Source organism: Hyperoodon ampullatus (assembly GCF_949752795.1).
Source record: "Hyperoodon ampullatus genome assembly, chromosome: 14".
NCBI lineage: Eukaryota > Metazoa > Chordata > Mammalia > Artiodactyla > Ziphiidae > Hyperoodon > Hyperoodon ampullatus.
In genome coordinates, this window is record NC_136927.1 from 54,559,089 (window position 1) to 54,578,271 (window position 19,183).

The window sequence follows — 19,183 nt, forward strand, 5'->3', positions numbered from 1 at the left end:
AGTGCTGCAGGAGATGTGAAAAGGCACCAGGAGAAAAACTGGTGGGGGCCAGAGAAAGCCCCTCCGAGGTGACATCGGCTCTGTGACCTCAGCCAGGGACACTTCCATCTGGAGGAAACAGGCAGGTCAAGGCCCTGAGTGGGAGCTGCCTGGGGGAGCCGAGGGGCTGCAGAGGCCCGCGTGGCCGCAGCAGGTCAAGCAGAGAGAGCAGAGTCAAACCCCGTGGGGGCCGCATGCCATGGTCAAGAGTCTGGGTTTTGTCTAAGGGCGACCGACAGAAAACACTGGAGGGTTTCAATCTAACATCCATTCAGGCGGGTTCAACCCCAAGTTATAAAGAATGTCTTACTCGATATTTTACAACAGTGTTTTATGTAGAAAACACAGTGAACAGTCTACACCATATTCAGAATATTCTGCATATTTTTCATACGATCAATCACACCTCCCTTGTTAGAACCAAAAAATGACTAATGTTGATCCATTTTGCATTGTGAAAGATGATTAAATGTTAATTCTCTCCTTTAGAAATAATAAGCATGATCACAACTATATTTATTTTATAAAATGCATAAGAAATAAAGACTAGGAGGAAACAGTTCAAAATATTAGCCACGTTAGTTGATCTCCTTATGGAGAACCAAAAAGTTTTCTCTCCTTTCTTCTTAGTAGGTTATCAAATACTCTTTTTTTAATAAAAAGGTGCATTTACTACTTAGAAAGCAAAACAACTAACACTAGTCAGATAGTTCTACCTGCGATTTAAATCAAGACAACTACTCTGATTAAGCCAAGGCACAAGAAGCAACCTAAGGCGTTTCCGAAACTTTCCGCAATTCTAAATCCAATGGGAGAGGAAAGGTCCAACAGTCCACGCTCATTGAAATGCTAACGATGTGTCAGGATCCACGGTCCCTGGCACTGAATAGACCAGATATCACGGGTTCAACATCATACCTGAGAGTCTCTCGAGCAGTATATCCTGAGCCAATTAGTATGGATTCATCAAACAGCTTGTCCATGCAAGGAATGAACTCTGGAACACAAACATCCATTGCATACATCACCAACCAAACCAGGTGTGCGTAAGTCACTTAACAGTACTTTCACAGGAGCCAGCCTATACCAACGAGCAATCCACGTGTGGGGCAGTGTGGGGAGCAGGAAGGCAGCACACGAGCTACTTTAGTCTAAGACGCTGGCTGTGCTGGGGCACACCAGCCACATGTCACAGAGACGCGGTCGGGATCACATTCAGTGTCAGAGAATAAACTAAGAAACCGTAGGCCTTGTATCCCTGGAGGGGAACTCGCTCCTAATGCTTTCCGGGTGGTGCTGTCCATTGTCCTTAAAAGCTGGCATGATCCACCCAAGGGGACAGTATTCCCTAAAGGCCCCTTTATCCACTGCCCTGAAGTCGCCCTTCTTCGAGACTGTAAGGTTAGTCATTATGGAGAAATAAGGATACTTCTCTATAGGAATTACAAAGGCCTAGGACATCCTAGTGTTCTCACAGGCATGGGTGCCAAGTTAGGGGTCCTGACTCTTGGGATGAGACTGACTAGAGACTCTGTCCCTCTAATCCCCCAGGCAGAGCCACCACCAAACCTCCCCCCACTCCTCTGCAGGCTGAGGCCCTCACGGGGTGGAACAGCTGGTCCCCACTCAGGGACAACCGGCGTTTCTGAGGATGCGCACACAGGGTGGCAAACGGTAGAGCAAATAGTACATTCTTTGCCAGCAAATAGCTTCTGAGGATCAAAGATAAAAAAGACACATGCACACTGGAGAGATGCCTCCTACAGCCAGGCAGCACAGGAAGAAATACGAGAGAAGCCACAAGTAGTCCCTGAGGTCGGAGGAGGGACGTTCCCCGCTGCCCACGGCGAGGTGGCCAGGAGGAAGGAGGCACAGAGGAAAGATGCAGAGGGCTGAGACCCCACATGCCGGAGGGCCGGCTGCGGGGATGAGTGATGCGTGCAGAGAAGAAACTAAGTTGCACAGCACTGGCTTCCAGATCACCTTCAAGACCCAGAATCAGAGTTTCTGGGGAAACAGGTAAATCTGTTAAACAGTCAGGTTTTTCCAAACTACTGCTCCTCAGGATTAGCACAAATGGGTGACCGTCTGATATCATTTTGGATGCCAACAAAGGAATGTTTTCACCAACATTTGGTAGTGGATGTGTAAATTTTAAATATATGCATACATGTTTTGTATTTATAATATGGCTAACATTTAACATGATTCTTTATAGGTTTCTTTCAATGAAAACTTCTTGAGATGTCATGATGTTACCTGTTTAAGTCTGGGAACCACTATGGGCTTCAAAATAAAGTATCTTGTTTAAAAAAAAAAAAAAGCAACAGCAGTCTTTAAAAGCTGAATTCAACCAGCCTAACACGATCTAACCTTGGAGAGTAGCATCTTGGATATCTGTCAATCTTTGTAGTGTTAACAAGACTGAAACCAACCTTTATGGCCACAAAAGAGGGCCTGGTCATGTGTGACAGATCAGAGGTTATCTGATAACCATGAGAAGGGTTTTTAATCTGTCAGCACTTCAGCAAGGAGAAACCTCCTGCTCCAAGGCTCCCCAATGCACCTCCAAAGTCCTTATTATCCCAGTGGCAGGAATATCGAAAGTTAGTCTGACAATGGTGCTCCAGACACAACTCAGTCACTTCAGTAAACAGATTTTAAAACATCCCATTTAAAACTCTTTCATCATTTTCACAACACGGAGAAAGAAAACACTGTTTTCTTCTCACCTTTTAAAGATTGTTTCTTCTCACCTTTTAAAGATTGCTGGCTGTGAGTCAGAAAGCAAATGGCTATTTACAATGTCAAAAGACAGGCAGTCAGAAGGCAGAGAAGTACTAAGAGATACCCAGACCGTAAACTGTGCTAAGGAAATTATCACATTAATTATGAAATTGTTGAGAAGACAAAGGGAGAACCCTGGTGGCAGGCAAAAAAGATGGGCAGACAGAGAGAGAGAGAGAGAGAGGGAGAGAGAGAGAGAGGGAGGGAGGGAGGGAGGGAGAGAAGGAAGGAGGGATGGGCAGGCAGAGAGAGGGGGAGATAGAGAGGCAGATAAAGGAGAAAAAATACACCCAAAATAGCAATAAAGAAAGGACACAAAGAGCCAAAAATACTGAGTGAGCTGCAGGCTCAGCACACAATGGACCGCCAGCAGCAGGCCCACATTCACAGACAGGCGAGTGGCCAGAGGCAAGACAGACGTACGGTTTCGCAGCTCGGTAGTGAGGATGTGCTTCGCAGCGATCAGAAGCTCCTTTCTGAGGTGCGCAGTTTCTGCTGGACAATTTGAAAGTAGCTGTAACATTCCTTTTACCATTTGCTGAGAGTACTTAGTCACCAACTCCTGTAAAAGAAAAAGGAAAACAACACAGTTATACTGATAGGCGGTCACTAAGAAAAACCCAAGTTTTATAAACTTTTAAAAAATTCAGTAAGAGTAAGCTTGGCACAAAGGACCCTCAGAAAGTAACAGGCCTAACACACAAGTACTATCCAAAAAGTCTTATTAGTTTGTGTGCACAATGCCACCCTGGAAGGAGGGGCAGCCACATGGAGCAGTTCCTTTTACATCATGGGATCATGGAGGCCTTCTTGTATTTTCTGTATTTTCCCAACTTTCAACAATGAATATGTATTGCTTCCCTGTCAGAGGGAAGGAGGAAGAAATAAATATTGAAGTTAAAAAACAAAACTATTTACTGAGTCGTCCCATTGATGTAAGTTGTGAATGACACCAAAGACACCTTTAATCAGCTGAGAATGAGCTCCAGTCACAACTGCCTTTTGAGGTGTTTCAGGAAGTTATTCACAATAACTCAAGCTGACTAAAATATCAAGGGGTATCTAATTCAGATTTTTTTTTTTTTTTTTTTTTTTTTTTTTACAAATGTTCCATTTTCTTAGTGTAAGTTATCATTATCGAGATAAACACATTAAAAAGGGAGGGGGGAGAAGGCTACAAATGTTCTCAAAGGTGGTTTAGAATAAAAACAATCTGACATCCACATTTTCATTTTTACTTTCCTGAAATAAAATCTTTTAAAAAAATGATCAATTATAATATAATTCCATTGCTCTAGAATAGATCAGGACTAAATTTATTCCATACTTTAGAATAACCACCTCTATACAAGAGTTTTATTCAAAAAAACTGTAAGACTAATGAGAGATAAGGTATCAATTTTTTCCTTCAAGTTCTTATGATTTAAGTAAGAAGAGACCACAGCTCCAAGTGGCAAAAACAAAAATAAAACTACTCTACAGGTTCCTCAAAAAAGCCTCCAAAACCTCTGTATCAGTTTTACTTGATAATGCCATTTTTTGAAGTTCCAATCTCTCCCACATAATTTGCTATAACACACAACTTCCAATAACAGCAAAAGTCAATAAACCTCATACATCCGCACAAAAATCTGTGTGCAAATATTTATATGGCTTTATTAAGCCAAAAATGAAACAGGCAAGTCTATAAAGACAGGAAATACTTTAGTGGTTGCCAGGGGCTGGTGGGTCAGAGAAGAATGGAAGTCACTGCTCATTGGTACGGTTTTCTTTTTCGGGTGAAAAAGTTGTTCTAAAATTGAATAGTGATTATGGTTGTACAAATCTGTGAATAAACTAAAAACCACTGAACTGTACACTTTAAAAGAGTGAATTTTATGGTATATGAATTATATCTTGATAAAATGCTTTAAAAAAATTGGAAATGATCCAAATGTTCCATCAGCTGATGAATGGATAAACACCGTGATTACACCCATACAACAGAATACACCACTACGGCCTGAACTGTGTACCCCCCCAAAATTTCATATGTTGAAGCCCTAACCCCCACTGTGACTGTATCTGGAGATAAGAGTCTTTAGGAGGTAATTCAGGTTGAATGAGATCATACAGGTGGGGCCCTCGTCCAGTAGGACTGTGGCCTTATAAACGAAGAGAAGGAGATCTCTCTGTCCCCCTCACCACCATGGGAGGACACAGCAAGAAGGTGGCCACCTTCAACCCAGGAAGAAAGGCCTCCCCAGAAACCAAACCCTGCTGGAACCTTGATCTTGGATTTTCCAGGCTCCAGAACTGTGAGAAAATAAATTTTGGCTGTTTACACCTAGTCTATGGTATTTTGTTATGGCAGCCTGAGCAGACTAAGACAACTAACCACGAATAAAAAGTAACAAGTCACCAATAAAATAACAAGGATGAATCTCAGCATTACTGCTAAGTGAAAGAAGCCAGACTCAAAAGGTTACAAATACTGTCCACCAAGTGATTAATCTCTATGCCATTCTGGAAAAGGCAAAACTATGGAGACAGAAAACAAACCAGTGCTTGCCAGGGACTGGAGGTGGGAGGAGGAAATTGACTACAAACGTATAAAAGGAATTTTTTGGATGATGGAAATGTTCTGTATTTTGACGTACTGGTGGTTAGGTATGCATTTGTACTGTACACATTTGTCAATCAGCGAACTGTACACCTACAAAAGGTGAATTTTACTGCATGTAAGTTATATCTCAGTAAACCTGACTTAAAACAAAAGTCAATGAACTTACCTGGTAAATTCTGATGATATAAGCTAAAAATGACAATGTTTTGATCTGAGCAGCAATGAAATCAGCATACAACTCCTTGTTGTAAAGCTTATGTTGCCTAATGAGATGTGAACAAAATTAACAATATTAGCTCTCAACTCTTTCGGTGATGTTACTATTAATTAAAAGCCTATAGTAATTACTAAGCCCAATAGGTTGATTTCTACACAGCAGCAACAGTAAACACGCCTACACTTTTATGCAGTTCCGACTAACTTAAAGGCCTTAGAGGCATAAAGCAGGCAGATCTCCAGGCCGTTGGGCAGCAGCCACAATCTGAATCCCCACAGCCAAGGCGAGAATGACCTGCTGTCCCAGAAGACAGCATGAGGGCACCTATTTGACCAGTGGAAGACCCCTGCTGTGGCCACAGAGGCTGTTAGGGCTGATTCACCCTCAGCTCTTGCTCTCAAGTGACTTAGAGCCAGATAGGCCGCAAGTCAAGAGAGCAAGTGACAAAGATCTTAGGAGGAATGCTGTGAGGCTGGAGAAAAAGCTTCACTGAGAGGCTTTGAGGATGAGTGAGTCGGTGATTAAGGGTGATGGGTGAGGAAGAACGAGGGGGGTAAAGAGCTTTCTAGCCCCCGTGCTGAGAGGAACAGCAAGAACAAAGGCTTGAAGGAAGGTGAGAGAGCCTGGAATATCCCAAAGCTGTAATTGAGGACAGTAATGCCTAATGATAGTTCTAAATTTACAAGACACCAAAGACTGAAACATGTCACCCATCATCGAAATACAACTTCAGAAAGCCAAAAATACATATAAGTTTAACCAAAATTTTATCACTCCAAATTTTCTTGTCTTACAAATGACGACAGCAAGTACATTTTTACTTGGATTAAAGAACTATGGTAGTCAGCTACATCACTGACCAAAGAAATCTCACCTGGCTTGTGCAGATACCTGAATTGCAATGGTATTCATGATCAAGGGCACAAATTCAGCAACAACACTGTGGATATTCAGTTTGTAGAGCTAAAAGCAAACATCAGATTGTCATGCTTTTACACTCTGCTTATAGCAAAATAATTTGGCATACCAAAGAAACTGTGATGAGATTCATTAGTTAGCACATGTGTATCATACACATCTATTTGCCACAGAAAATTAGGTGTAAACTTTGTTGTAAAATAGGAAGCCCAAAACCCAAGAAGCTACTAAGCAATATGCATACCTGATACATTAAAACAACAATAATGGGCAATTCTGCCAACACTTTCAAAGAAAGAGATCCTCTTGGAATGATGGAATGCTGCAAGAGAGGAAAAGGAGGACTGAGGTTATCACCGTGGCACTTAAAATAGCCCTAATCAGTGTGTCACTATTGCACATCACCCCACTGAAATAAAGGGAAGGGAAAATACTGACACATCTTCATAATTATCTGTGGTGAAATAAACAAACTATTTTGAAAACAAAGTACACAGAACTGTTATTTAATATAAAGGTTTTCATATTTTACAATGTCATACCTGTAGTAAAAACCTCAGGAAAATTTGTCAAAACTTAAGAGATTCAAATCACTGGAGAAATTTAAAAAGAATTTTTAATCTATTATCTTGCTTACTTGCAAGAACAACAGCAAGAAGTACAAGTTTACCTAGTTTTATTCATAGGTATTTATAAACAGGAAAAATGCTTACAATAAATGTAAGAAAAAAGTCTTAATATATAAAAACTCAAACAGGTAAGGAAAATGTCAGACTCAAAATACAAATGGGTGATAAATGGATAGGAACAGACAAGCAAAAAAAGAAACACAAAGACTGATAAACAGAAAACAAGTTTCTAATTCAGGAAGAACAAAGGAATGAAAGCTTCATTCAAAATGTAATTTCCTGTTTATCCTAGCTCAAAGTGAAACATTCTGCAAAACCATTTCAGTAAAACAAATACAGATGATAGTCTTGATTCAATCATAAAAATACAGGCATAGTAAATGCTCAATACATGTTCCCTACGTGACAAATACTACAAATCTAACACATCAGCTGCAGACAGTACCAGCATTACCTTCACAAAACTCCACGAGACTGATTTTTCAGATGAGAGGGAAAAATAAGGTCAGAAAAACGGTTCATGAACTTTCCTACAGTCAGAAAATGCAAGTGGTAGAGCTGTAACATCATCCCAAAACTTCTGTCCCTGGAGCCCACATCGTCAGGCACTGAACTACAAATGTATATGTAGTTTAAAGGGACTTCACTAATGTTGAAGCTAAGGAGAGAACGGAGGCCCCCTTGCCGGGTCAGCTGCTCTTTCTGGTTCTGGATTCCACCACGATGTTATCTTTGTATATTTGGTGAGCAACAGCTCACATGCATACCTGCAGAGCACAATCAGCGACACTCTCTCACACGCGCACACACGTTTGTTTGCTTATTCTAAATCCCTCCATGTGTTTAAGAAAAAAACAAAAAACTTAAGTGGTCTAAAAAGTCAATACCTCATTTTTCCTCTACCAAGGGCAGGAGACGTGGATAAAAGCAAAGCAAAAAGCAAAACAACTGAAACGCTTACTGTTCTCGTCTCACTGTCCTCACGCTCAGGATTGACTTTTACAGCAATCGTTGTGATCATTCCAACCATTTCTGGGGGAGGGACTGTGTTCTCGGGGATCACCTGAGGGTTCTCAAAGTAGCGGTTCTACAGAAAACAAAACAGAAGTCATTTACACCTGACGTGTGGTGAAGAAATCGAATGTCCTACCCTTTTATACTGCACCAACCCCACAGTACTTGGTGTTCTCTTTTTCCAGGACTATGAAGATAACATGACAGACACACCCGCCACCTCCAACAACAGAAAACAAACTTGCCTGCCGTATTTTGTACTATTTTTTCCTGGCGGATAAAAGATGAAATGTATGTCATGTTATATTACCACCTCAGTGAGGTGGGGAGGATGTAACCCATCTCTCCAGTGATAAGAAACTAGGAGCTGATCCCTACTGAATTAACTTTCCACATAGTCTCCTAAATAGAGGTCAAGTATGGAACAGAAACAAAGTACAGAAAACATTTTAAAAGGCCAGGACCTCACTGGCATCCTTAGTTCTCAATGAAATTTGGGCTTCATGTTAAAAGAGACAGCTTCGTATGAAAAGTAGCTCTTCTTTGATCAAAATGGTAGTTGACACAATGATAACTTGATAACTCAGAATGCAACTTAAGTTTTATACACTATTAGCAGATTAAATTCCTTAAAAAGCCAAAAAGTCAATTTTACCATGTGTTAATTTTAAAAAAAAATTTAAGCTTAAAAAAATTTGAAAATAGAAACTCTGAAACATAAACACATTTATGCACAATGACTTTTACCAAAGCATTATTTGTGACAGTAATGAATTGAAAATGGGGGAAACCAGCAATAGGGAGATGGTCAAGGTACATGCATATGACAGAAAATTATCAGTCGCTAAAAATTATGACTGCCACAGAAGGGTCTTGAAGGACGTTCCCTTCTGTAACAGTGATTCCTTCCAGTAAATGAGAGCACGGTAGGGAGGAGCCTTTCCTCCTCCACTCCACACACTTTTATATGGGTGGCACTGCTTGGAAACAGTTTTTTCAATACAGGAAAAAATTTTTAAGATACAGAAAAATGCTGAAAGTATACACCACTCCCCCAAAAAGCTTCAAGAATGTGAGGGCAACCATCTCTACAAAGCACAAAGTTCAACTCAAAACAAAACATCAATGTCAATGGTTGCTTATAAGTGAAAGAAAAATTATGGTTTTTCCTTTTTTGCAAAATTTCTACAATAAGAATCTATTGCTTTTACGTCAAAAATACAGTATTTAATCTAAACAATGAAACCAAAAGAACTCTTTTTTTCTAAGGGCTAATTTATCAACCTAGATTTTAACCATCACTAAATATTCCCCATTGTAAAATTAGCATCCCTCCAATTATTCCTTCAACCCTTTGGAATAAGGAAGTAATAAATAAATATAAACAGTAAATTCAATAATATTAAAAACAGCATACCACTACTTTTGGAAGCTCCTTGTAAATCTGTTTCACAAAATCCAAAAAATGATGAATCTAAAAAAAAAGACAGTATTAGGAAGATATTTATAAACAGAAAATGCTTACAATAAATACGAAAAACATCAATAGTTTCCATATATAAGAACTCACAAAACAGGCAAGAAAAATGTCAGACTCAAGATACAAATAGGCAATGAATGTGAACACACACACACAAAAAGACTGATAAACAGAAAACAAGCTTTCTAATTCAGGAACAGCAACGGAATGAAAATGATAATAAATGCCACTTTTTGCCTTTCAAAAAGTAATAGCACACCATGCTGGAGGGAGTGCAAGTAAGGAGACACCCCCCCCCCATACTATACTATACTACTAAGGGGAGCTTAAACTGCTGAAGCCTTTCTGGAAACCAATGTAACAATATGTATCAGAAGCATAAAACATTAACACCTTTGATCTGGTAATTCCACTTCTATAAACCCAGTCTACAAAATAATTTGAATTGTAAACAGATATTCAGTTTTAGTCATAAAATAAAAATTTTGAAATACCCTAAATATCCAAGAATATGAAAGAAGATTATATATCCATTAAAAATTAACTTTACAAAACATTTTTTATCATTGGGAAAACGCTTACATATAACGTGAAGGGGAACAATCAGGATATGAAATGTCATCCACAGTAGTATTGTGATTACGTAAACATACAAATACATAAGGTGGGAAAACGGAAAAGAAATCACCAAGACATTAAATATTGTTCTCAAGATGGAAGGAATTCTACTTTGTCTTTCAATTTCCAAATAATCTACAACAGGCATTTACCAAGGTTATCATCAGAAAAGACAGTATCTTAATTATGGCTAACAGACTGTTTAATGCTGACTCTGCAGATGCCAATCACTGTGCTAAGAACTTTAACTTTTTTTTTTTTTTTTTTTTTTTTGCGGTACGCGGGCCTCTCACTGTTGTGGCCTCTACCACCGTGGAGCACAGGCTCCGGACGCGCAGGCTCAGCGGCCATGGTTCACAGGCCCAGCCGCTCCGCGGCATGTGGGATCTTCCCAGGCCGGGGCACGAACCCGAGTCCCCTGCGTCGGCAGGCAGACTCTCAACCACTGAGCCACCAGGGAAGCCCAAGAACTTTAACTTTTATATTTAATTCTCTAAGCAATCTTTGAGGATATACTGTGATTGTCCCCATTTTACAGAAAAGGCTCCAAAAGGCTCAGAGCTTACCCGCTGTCACACAGCTACTGAACTGCACACTGAGATTCAAACCCAGCTCTGACTTCAGAACCCACCTCTGAACCCTTGTATAAAAGTCACTGGAGCCCTGGGGCATCTCAGTCCTGTAAGTACCAGAACCACCCAGAGAGCCCTGCCAGTTTGGTTGGTTAACACATTTCAAATACTGAACAAATTCAGCAAAATATTCATGTACACATTCAGGAAAAAGTCACTGTTTAAACCACAAAGAATTTCCCCCAACTTAGGCGATATTTTCTATGACTGAAAGCAGCATATGTTCTGCCAACTCTAAAAGGGGGTAAAAAATTCACACAGAAGCAATGTGTCAGCACAGTTTATAAATGCTATCAAGATAAACACTTACTTCTTGGGTGATGGGTGGCCTGAACTGTTTGTGTAGTTCAATGATTATTCTTAGACAAATAAGAACATTCTCTTCATTTTCCGTCTTAAAAAAAAAGCATTTAAAAAATTATACTTCTGAAAACTCATTTTAATCTAAAGACTATTTTCTAAGCATTTTCTGCATATACACCCTCCATCAACCAACTTAGATTTGGTTTGTAGAAAATTCATAAACCCACAGAACACAGCTGTCCCAGAGAGGAAGCTTTCGCAGTCTTTGGTGGACTGTCTGAAGTACAGCCCGCCAGTAGGTCCTGTGAGAGTAACACTCAGACAAATGAGTAACTGGCAAATAAGGCAAGTCACACTACGAAGCAAGGTCTTAACGGCCCAGCAGACACGTTTCATTGTTTGAAAATATTGCCAAAAGAGCAATGAGTGAGCAGCCACCATGCACTGGGCCCTGTGCTAACACTTTACACTGTCTGCATGGGGGTGCCTTCCACATCTTACTAGGAGGAAGCGAAGGCTCGGGGCAGGAAGGAATGGGGCTGACATGACAGAGCTAATACATGGCAGAGCCAGGATCTGAACTCAACTCAGTCCCCCTACAGAGCTCATCTTTCCAAGGGGCCCAGAAACATGACAGAATTCTAAACACACCAAAACTAAGGACAACAAGGAAACAATTTCAGAGGTTAGCTTAACAGGTACCAAATGGATTAACCCCAAGAATTTGAGCAACTCTTTGACTACTATGCATCTACTGTGCCTGACACACAAACAGAGGCACAAAGCCAATGACCCCTGTACTCGGAGTCTGTTGACCACCACCCACTTTCAGATTCCCACTATGTCTAGTCAATCCCTCAGTGACTCAAAAAAAAAAGATTTTCATTTAATAATCTTTCTTAGTAATCTGGTTGGCAAAGTGGGAGGAAATGGACATTAAAAAAATTTCTACTCATGTGAATCAGAACTTTAGTGAAAAAGTTGTATAATACAGGATTTTACAGTAAGAAAATCATTAAAAGTTTTGAATGTGGCTAAATAATAAAAATTCTCAAAAGTTACCTCCAGAAAGCGAAACATAACAGACAAAACATTTTTTGTATGAGGACGAAGATGTTCATTGGTTGGTATTCTATGAATTATTTCAAGAACGAGCTTCCGCAGTTGCTGTTGAAGAGAAACAGAAATGTAAATATGAAATCCTTCCAAAAGTTCCAAGGTAATTCTTTGGCATCCTACAAGTGTCACACAGCTGTACTCAGCACTGGTAACCACCATACAATAAGATGGAGCCCATTTTAGAAATGGTTCTGTAAATTATTTAAATGTAATCCAAAGCATGTACTGCAAACCAGTATTTTCAGTATTTCTACAATTGTGTACCAAATCAAGTAAGCCAAAATTTGCTCTTTTACACCTTATCAGTATTGCCAGGTGGAGGACACTAATGTGTGCACGTGGGGTGAATTTAAGATGAAAAGAGCAAAACACCAAGTGAACTTCATTTGCAGTCTCCCTTCATAAGCTCTGTTTAGCTCTTCTGACGTGCTCTCCAATTACCTTGGGCCTAAGGACTAATTACATCATAAGCTGTACTAAGCTTTCATGATTTTGTCTATAGAACTGACAACTAAAAAAGTAGGTCAAATAGGTAGATCTTGAACTGGTACCACATAAAAGTGCTTTGTTTAGCAATTAACTTTCACTAGTACTATGGTAATTTTTAAAGTTATTTTTAAGGGATACATGCTGAAATATTTATGGAAAAAAAGTTATGACGGGACTGTTTTAAAATAATCAAGGCGAAGAGGGGGGAGGCAAAGAGTGGGTGGGGGTATAGATAAAACAAAATTGGCCAGAGTTACAAGAACTGAAAATAGTAAGATCAGAGCTGGGCAACAGGTATGGGAAGGGTCATGAAACTGTTGCTCCCTCCTATATATACACATGAATTTGGCTATAATACATAGCATATGCACACATCACTGGTCAGCAAATGTGAAGAATTTAAATTGTGAAAGAGATGGCTATGAGGAAATAAAACCAAGATATTTAGCTGAGGAGGCAATGGCCTTGGACAAAGTTATCCTTATATGACAAAATTTCTTTTGTTTTTAAGGGGAACCATAAGTTTTTTGAGTTGTTTTCATTCTTAAGTGCTTGCACTCCTACAGCAGGACATTTTTTTCTCATTATATTTTTGAACAGGTTACCTGGGCTGGTTTCTCCTGAAGGAACTGAACTTCTCCATCTTGAAGAAATGTAAGAAATCGAGGGATGATGTGCTCCAGGAACGTAGAATATTGAGGAGACGAAGTGACATTCTAATTATGCAAAAATAAAAGAAAACCCCATAAAGGTTTGTGTACATATTCAAATTCACATATTATAATAACCTCAAAAGGAAAAAATTGTAGCAGAGCTGATAGTAATTTTTAATACTTTCAGATGCTTTAGTGATAACGTAGTTTTAAAGAAGTTAAGATGATTGCTGCTTCTGATATCCAATTAGAGAGAACTAAACGCTAAATTTACTGGTAAACCTAGAAATACTTGCACTGTGGAGAATGTTCACCTAACTAAGGGAACCGAACAATGGGGCATGACTGACTGGATGGAACCAACGGCAGAGACCACCTTCCCGAAGAAGTGATGCTGATACTAAAACCTAAAAGGCCAGCAGGAGTTAACCACGGGAGAAAGTGGGAAAGGTTCTAAGGAAAGCACATGCAAAGGCACAAAATGGTGAGAAAGGCTGAGTGTAAAAGGTACATATTGAACTTTTTTTAGTTCAATATGGCAGGGATGGGAGTATAAGAGGAAGGAATTTAAACTTTTATTATCATGAGTCTGAGAAGCTGGTGAGTCAAGGCATCTGGGCAGCTAATTGTGTCTGGAGCTCCAGACACTGATCTGGGAGGAAGATAAAGACATGGGGTTGTCTATTACCTGAGGAGTCTATAAAGAAGGAAATACAGGCAAAACCCAGAAAAGAGTGTGCTGCCACAGGAGCAAAGAAAGAACTGCCATTCTTGGGATGCGCACCTGAGCACTGGTCTCCCACGGCCAACTCGGAGCTCAATTCCAGGGGCCCCGTGCCCACAGCACGCTGTGTGTGAAGAGGCACCCCTAGGAGCCAGGCAGCACCTCACCAGCCCCTCCCCAAGCAGACTGTGAATCCACTTGGGACAAGAACTGTATTTGTCACCTCTCAACCCCAAAGTGTAAGACTTTTTACGAAACACCCACATTCAAGGATTGAAGGAAAAGAGGGGTAAGAGTCATGATGGAACATTATCAAGGTTATCAAGAAATCAAGCTCATCTGCACGTCAGCCCATACCATCCAGATTCCACAGCCTTCAAAACATCTAAGTTTCAAATTTCTCCCATAGGAAAGATTCAACAAGTTGCCCAGCTATTCTGCCAATATTTCAACTTAGCCCCTGGCTTTTTGATTCATACGAATGCTTCCTGTGATTTCTAACTTCAACATTTCTTTATTTCCTGGGAAATGGCCCATGTGATATTTACTTAGCCTGGAATCTTATCCCTAAGTGGTTAATGAAATGAATTTCTAAGATTCCTTAAACCACTGGGAATTCTTAATTTCACTTAAATATTTTGTTCTGGGATAACAGTGGTGGTAATTTAGAATTACCTACCAGTGGTCATTCTAGTATTTCATTCTTCTAAGGACTCAGTCATCTGAATTTCATTTAAGGTAAATGCCTATCAGATTTCAAAAGGCACTATTTGGAAAAGCCCCAAGTGTACTACTTTGCTAACTTTTATTTTTTTATTTATTATTATTTTTTTTTGCGGTACGCGGGCCTCTCACTGTCGTGGCCCCCCCCGTTGTGGAGCACAGGCTCCGGACGCGCAGGCTCAGCGGCCATGGCCCACGGGCCCAGCCACTCCGTGGCACGTGGGATCCTCCCAGACCGGGGCACGAACCCGCGTCCCCCGCATCAGCAGGCGGACTCTCAACCACTGCGCCACCAGGGAAGCCCTGCTAACTTTTAATTCTGTTAATTTAATCAATGCATTAAAAAGCCAGGAACTAACTTGCTAACTGCCAGACCCTAAACAGGAGAGTAAGGGTTGAGACACTTAAATGAAAGAGCCCCACGCCCACACTCGAGGATCACAGGCAGCTCCTCGATTTCAGCCTCTCAAATAAACTTTAAGGGCTGTGGCTCTCTCCTAGCAGTTCTTCCAATAAAATGCAGAATGCAGGCCTTTCCTGTTCTACCGCCCACCTCTTTTTTTTTAGCTTTATTTATTTATTTTTTAACAGTTTGCACTAACAGCTTGGGTGGAAGAGAAAGCTCTTTAGCTCAATCTCTAAATATCTCAGGATTTTTTTCCACCTCAGTTCAAGGCAACAAATCCTGGAAAACATCTATTTAAAAAAAAACCAAAAAATTCCCTCAGCAAACAAAAATACCATCCATTACTATGGAGAGTAGGGTATCTAATTCGATCCCACGAACATGTATTTAATGTTTAGTGATTCAAATGACCATGACAGAGGCTAGGAAACATTTTATCTATTGTTCTTAATCATATTGACTCTGAGAAAGGTTTTATCATAGCCACATTAAAAGAAAAGTGAGTTTCTCTTTGGCCTATGAGACTAACTGGCACCAGACTAACCATAAAGTAGGACAAAATATGAGCGAACAGTTTCAGGTGCTGGACCAGAGGCAGTGCAAGACCACGATCTCCAGAAGAAGGGGAACTCACCAACTGCGCCCCACCTCGGCTCTCTGCCTGGGTACGGTTTCCCAACCGGGGTCAGCAGGCTGGAGCCCAAGGAAAGCATGATGGTCCTGCTGAGCTGAGGCGCAAACACCAGAGTTTGCAACAGCTGAAGTGGCCGGAATCTGCAGGGCAAAGCCCCAGAGAAAAAGGAACTACAGAGGGGGTGTGGATGGTCTCCTGTGACTCCTTGACTGAGGACTGGGCTGTACTTATAGGTAAGGGAAGGTAAGACCACCTGAGGCTTACCAGGGAGTGGGCACTTGAGGACTGAGAAATGAAGAAAGACATCAGAGGTTTAGCAATGTCAGAGGATGTTGGGGGTCCAGCCTCGACACAGTGCAAAGACCTTAACACCTTGATAACACCTCATACATTCAGCTGAGGAAGGACCATGCCCCAGCGTAAGGCCTAGTTTAGCCCCATCCCAACAAAATCTAAAATCAACCTCTTATGAGACCCACAGAAAGATGGGGTTTGGAGGTTGAATCCTACAAAGTCAGAGGGACTTGGGAAACCGCTTGGGATTCCCAGAGATCCTCTCTACCATGGCATAAAACCAAGCCTACACAAGTTCAGTGAGATCAGCCAGCACCTGAACTGCTGACTATAGTGAAAATATCAACACTCTTCCAAGGGAGATAACAGAATCTAGGGTCCCTACATTTCACACACAATGTCTGGTGTACAATCAAAAACTACCAGACATGCAAGGAAGCCAGATAACATGACCTGCAGTCAATAAAAATCAACCTTTATAGAGGATTGTATTTGGCAAAGACTTCAAAGCAGTTATTATAAATACATTCAAAGAGTAAAAGGAAAACGTGGTCTCAATAAATGAAAATGGGGAATCTCTACAGAGAAGTTACATCTAAAGCAGAACCAAATGGAAATTCTAGAACTGAAAGTACAATAACCAGAATTTTAAAACAAAAATACAAATAAACTGAAATTTAAAAATAACATCCCAGCAGACACGGAGATGACAGAAAAATAGTGAATCTGAAGGCAGATAAGAGAACAAAGAGAAAAAAGACTGAAGAAAAATGAACAGAATCTGAGGGACCTATGGGTCAGTATAAAATTGTAGAATGTAAGAGCCAGAAGAGAGAAACTGTTTGATCAAAGTTGCAGAAGTTGTAACCAGGAGAGCCAAAACTGCCAGCCAGCTCTCATTCCCATACCATCCATTACCTAACATAACAAATCCACAACAAAAGTTTGAGTGTATCCTGAAAGCATACGCCTAAAAGGGCTACCATAGTTGAAAATGAAAAAAAGGTCAAGGGGATTCCCTGGTGGCGCAGTGGTTAAGGATCCACCTGCCAATGCAGGGGACATGGGTTCGAGCCCTGGTCAGGGGAGATCCCACATGTTGCAGAGCAGCTAAGCCCATGCGTCACAACTACTGAGCCTGCGCTCTAGAGGCCACGAGCCACAACTACTGAAGCCCGTGCACCTAGAGCCCGTGCTCCGCAACAAGAGAAGCCACCGCAACAAGAAGCCTGCACACCGCAATAAAGAGTAGCCCCTGCTCGCCACAACTAGAGAAAGCCCGCATGCAGCAATGAAGACCCAACGCAGCCACAAATAAATAAATTAAAATAAATTAATTAAAAAAGAAAAGAAAAGAAAAGAAAAAAAGGTCAAATAACCAAAACAAAAGCAATATTCCTCAACACTGTTCGGGAGTCACTATCACTAGTGTGAAGAAGCTGGACAACACTACAAATTTCAATTTTGAAATACAACAAATTACATTAACAAAGATAATTTTTAAGTTACTAGTAAAAAGACTGACAGGGACGCTGTAGGAGAGCACATGTGAATACTTATCTCAAAATGAAAAGCTCATACCTCAAAATTTAAAGCTTTATAAAATATAATATAAAATATAAAGCTCATACCTCAAAATTTTCACTAACTTCTTGCATCATTTTTAACTTTGTTTCATCAGCTGTAAACGGCAAAACAAACCATCAGATTACTTGAAATTATGTTAAGGATGTTCCTAAAATTACTGGATTTAATAATTTAAGAGAAGCAATCAGATCTTATCAGTTTGACTGTCATGGTCTAAAAGCAGGCACATAACTAGTTCCCTACAACCAGTCACACTCACTCGTACTCCCAAACATACATGTGCATGCACAGACAAGGACACAGATACACACATACGCGCACCCACACGCGTGCCTCTTTGGGGCTCCAGCCAGAAATGCTCATCACTTTGCTTCTCCACGAGGTAGAGAAAGGGGAAATTAAGATAAAAGTTAATGTTACTACTTATCTCAATGTGCACATCATTTGAACTGAGATGAAGGAGTCACATCGACACATTTCTTAATGACGAAAAGCATCAACTCACGTGTATTTACATCCGTGAGAGCTGCCACAAACTGAAGGTATTTTTTCATCAGAGTGGTTTGGTCAACCACCGTGGCCCCTTGTGTTGCAACAAACGCCATTTTTCTTTTGGGCTAGTTTGTTTCTCAAGAGAAAAGTATTATAACCATGAGTTTGCCCAGCCTACAAAAAGAAGCATATGATTAGCCAACTTACTGAGGGCACAGGCTCATGATCGCTAGGAAAATCTTACCTAAATGCCTGTGTTAATCTAAATAGTCTTCCATTAATTCAGAAAACAACACTACTCCCTCTGCTTTTTTGAAAATAAAAGTTACTTAAGTCCATACTATTAATTTCTAAACATGATTTTTATACAGATGCTTTTCTTTCCTATGGTATGTCCATCTTTTCCTAGGCTAGGGCCAGCAAACTCTCTGTAAAGAGCCAGAGAGTAAATATTTCAGGCTCTGTGGTCTGTCCCAACTCCTGAGCTCTGCTGGAGGCACAAAATAGCCACAGACAACTTGTAAGAGAACGACCATGGCTGTAATCCATAAATCTTTATTTACAGACACTGAAATTTGAATTTCACTTGAGTTGTATCATGAAACATTATTCCTCTTTTGATTTTTTTCCCCCAACCGTTAAAAAAATGTAAAAACCATTCTTAGTTTTCGTGCTGTATAAAAACAGCCACCAGGCTGGATTTGGTCTGCTGACTGTAGTTGGACCACCTGTGCATTAGGTGATGGGTTCTCAAACTTCACTGTGCACTAAAATCATCAGGTGCCAAAGGTGGACTCCCAAGCACCACCCAGAGACCTCG

The 19,183-nt window shown here is 40.5% G+C and overlaps 1 protein-coding gene across 1 annotated transcript in view; it reads right to left on the bottom strand.

The window, feature by feature from the left end:
- TRRAP (transformation/transcription domain associated protein) overlaps positions 1-18,476 on the bottom strand; it is a gene marked incomplete at its 5' end in the record, with an annotated part of 109,579 nt that extends 91,103 nt beyond the window's left edge. The window contains 12 exons of the mRNA XM_079720276.1: positions 958-1,036; positions 3,250-3,388; positions 5,598-5,694; positions 6,523-6,611; positions 6,811-6,888; positions 8,157-8,282; positions 9,627-9,683; positions 11,250-11,333; positions 12,305-12,409; positions 13,456-13,566; positions 17,916-17,965; positions 18,377-18,476. Coding sequence (XP_079576402.1) covers positions 958-1,036; positions 3,250-3,388; positions 5,598-5,694; positions 6,523-6,611; positions 6,811-6,888; positions 8,157-8,282; positions 9,627-9,683; positions 11,250-11,333; positions 12,305-12,409; positions 13,456-13,566; positions 17,916-17,965; positions 18,377-18,476 — 1,115 coding nt within the window. The remainder of the gene's footprint in view (positions 1-957; positions 1,037-3,249; positions 3,389-5,597; positions 5,695-6,522; positions 6,612-6,810; positions 6,889-8,156; positions 8,283-9,626; positions 9,684-11,249; positions 11,334-12,304; positions 12,410-13,455; positions 13,567-17,915; positions 17,966-18,376) is intronic.
- Between the last annotated feature and the right edge of the window lie 707 nt (positions 18,477-19,183).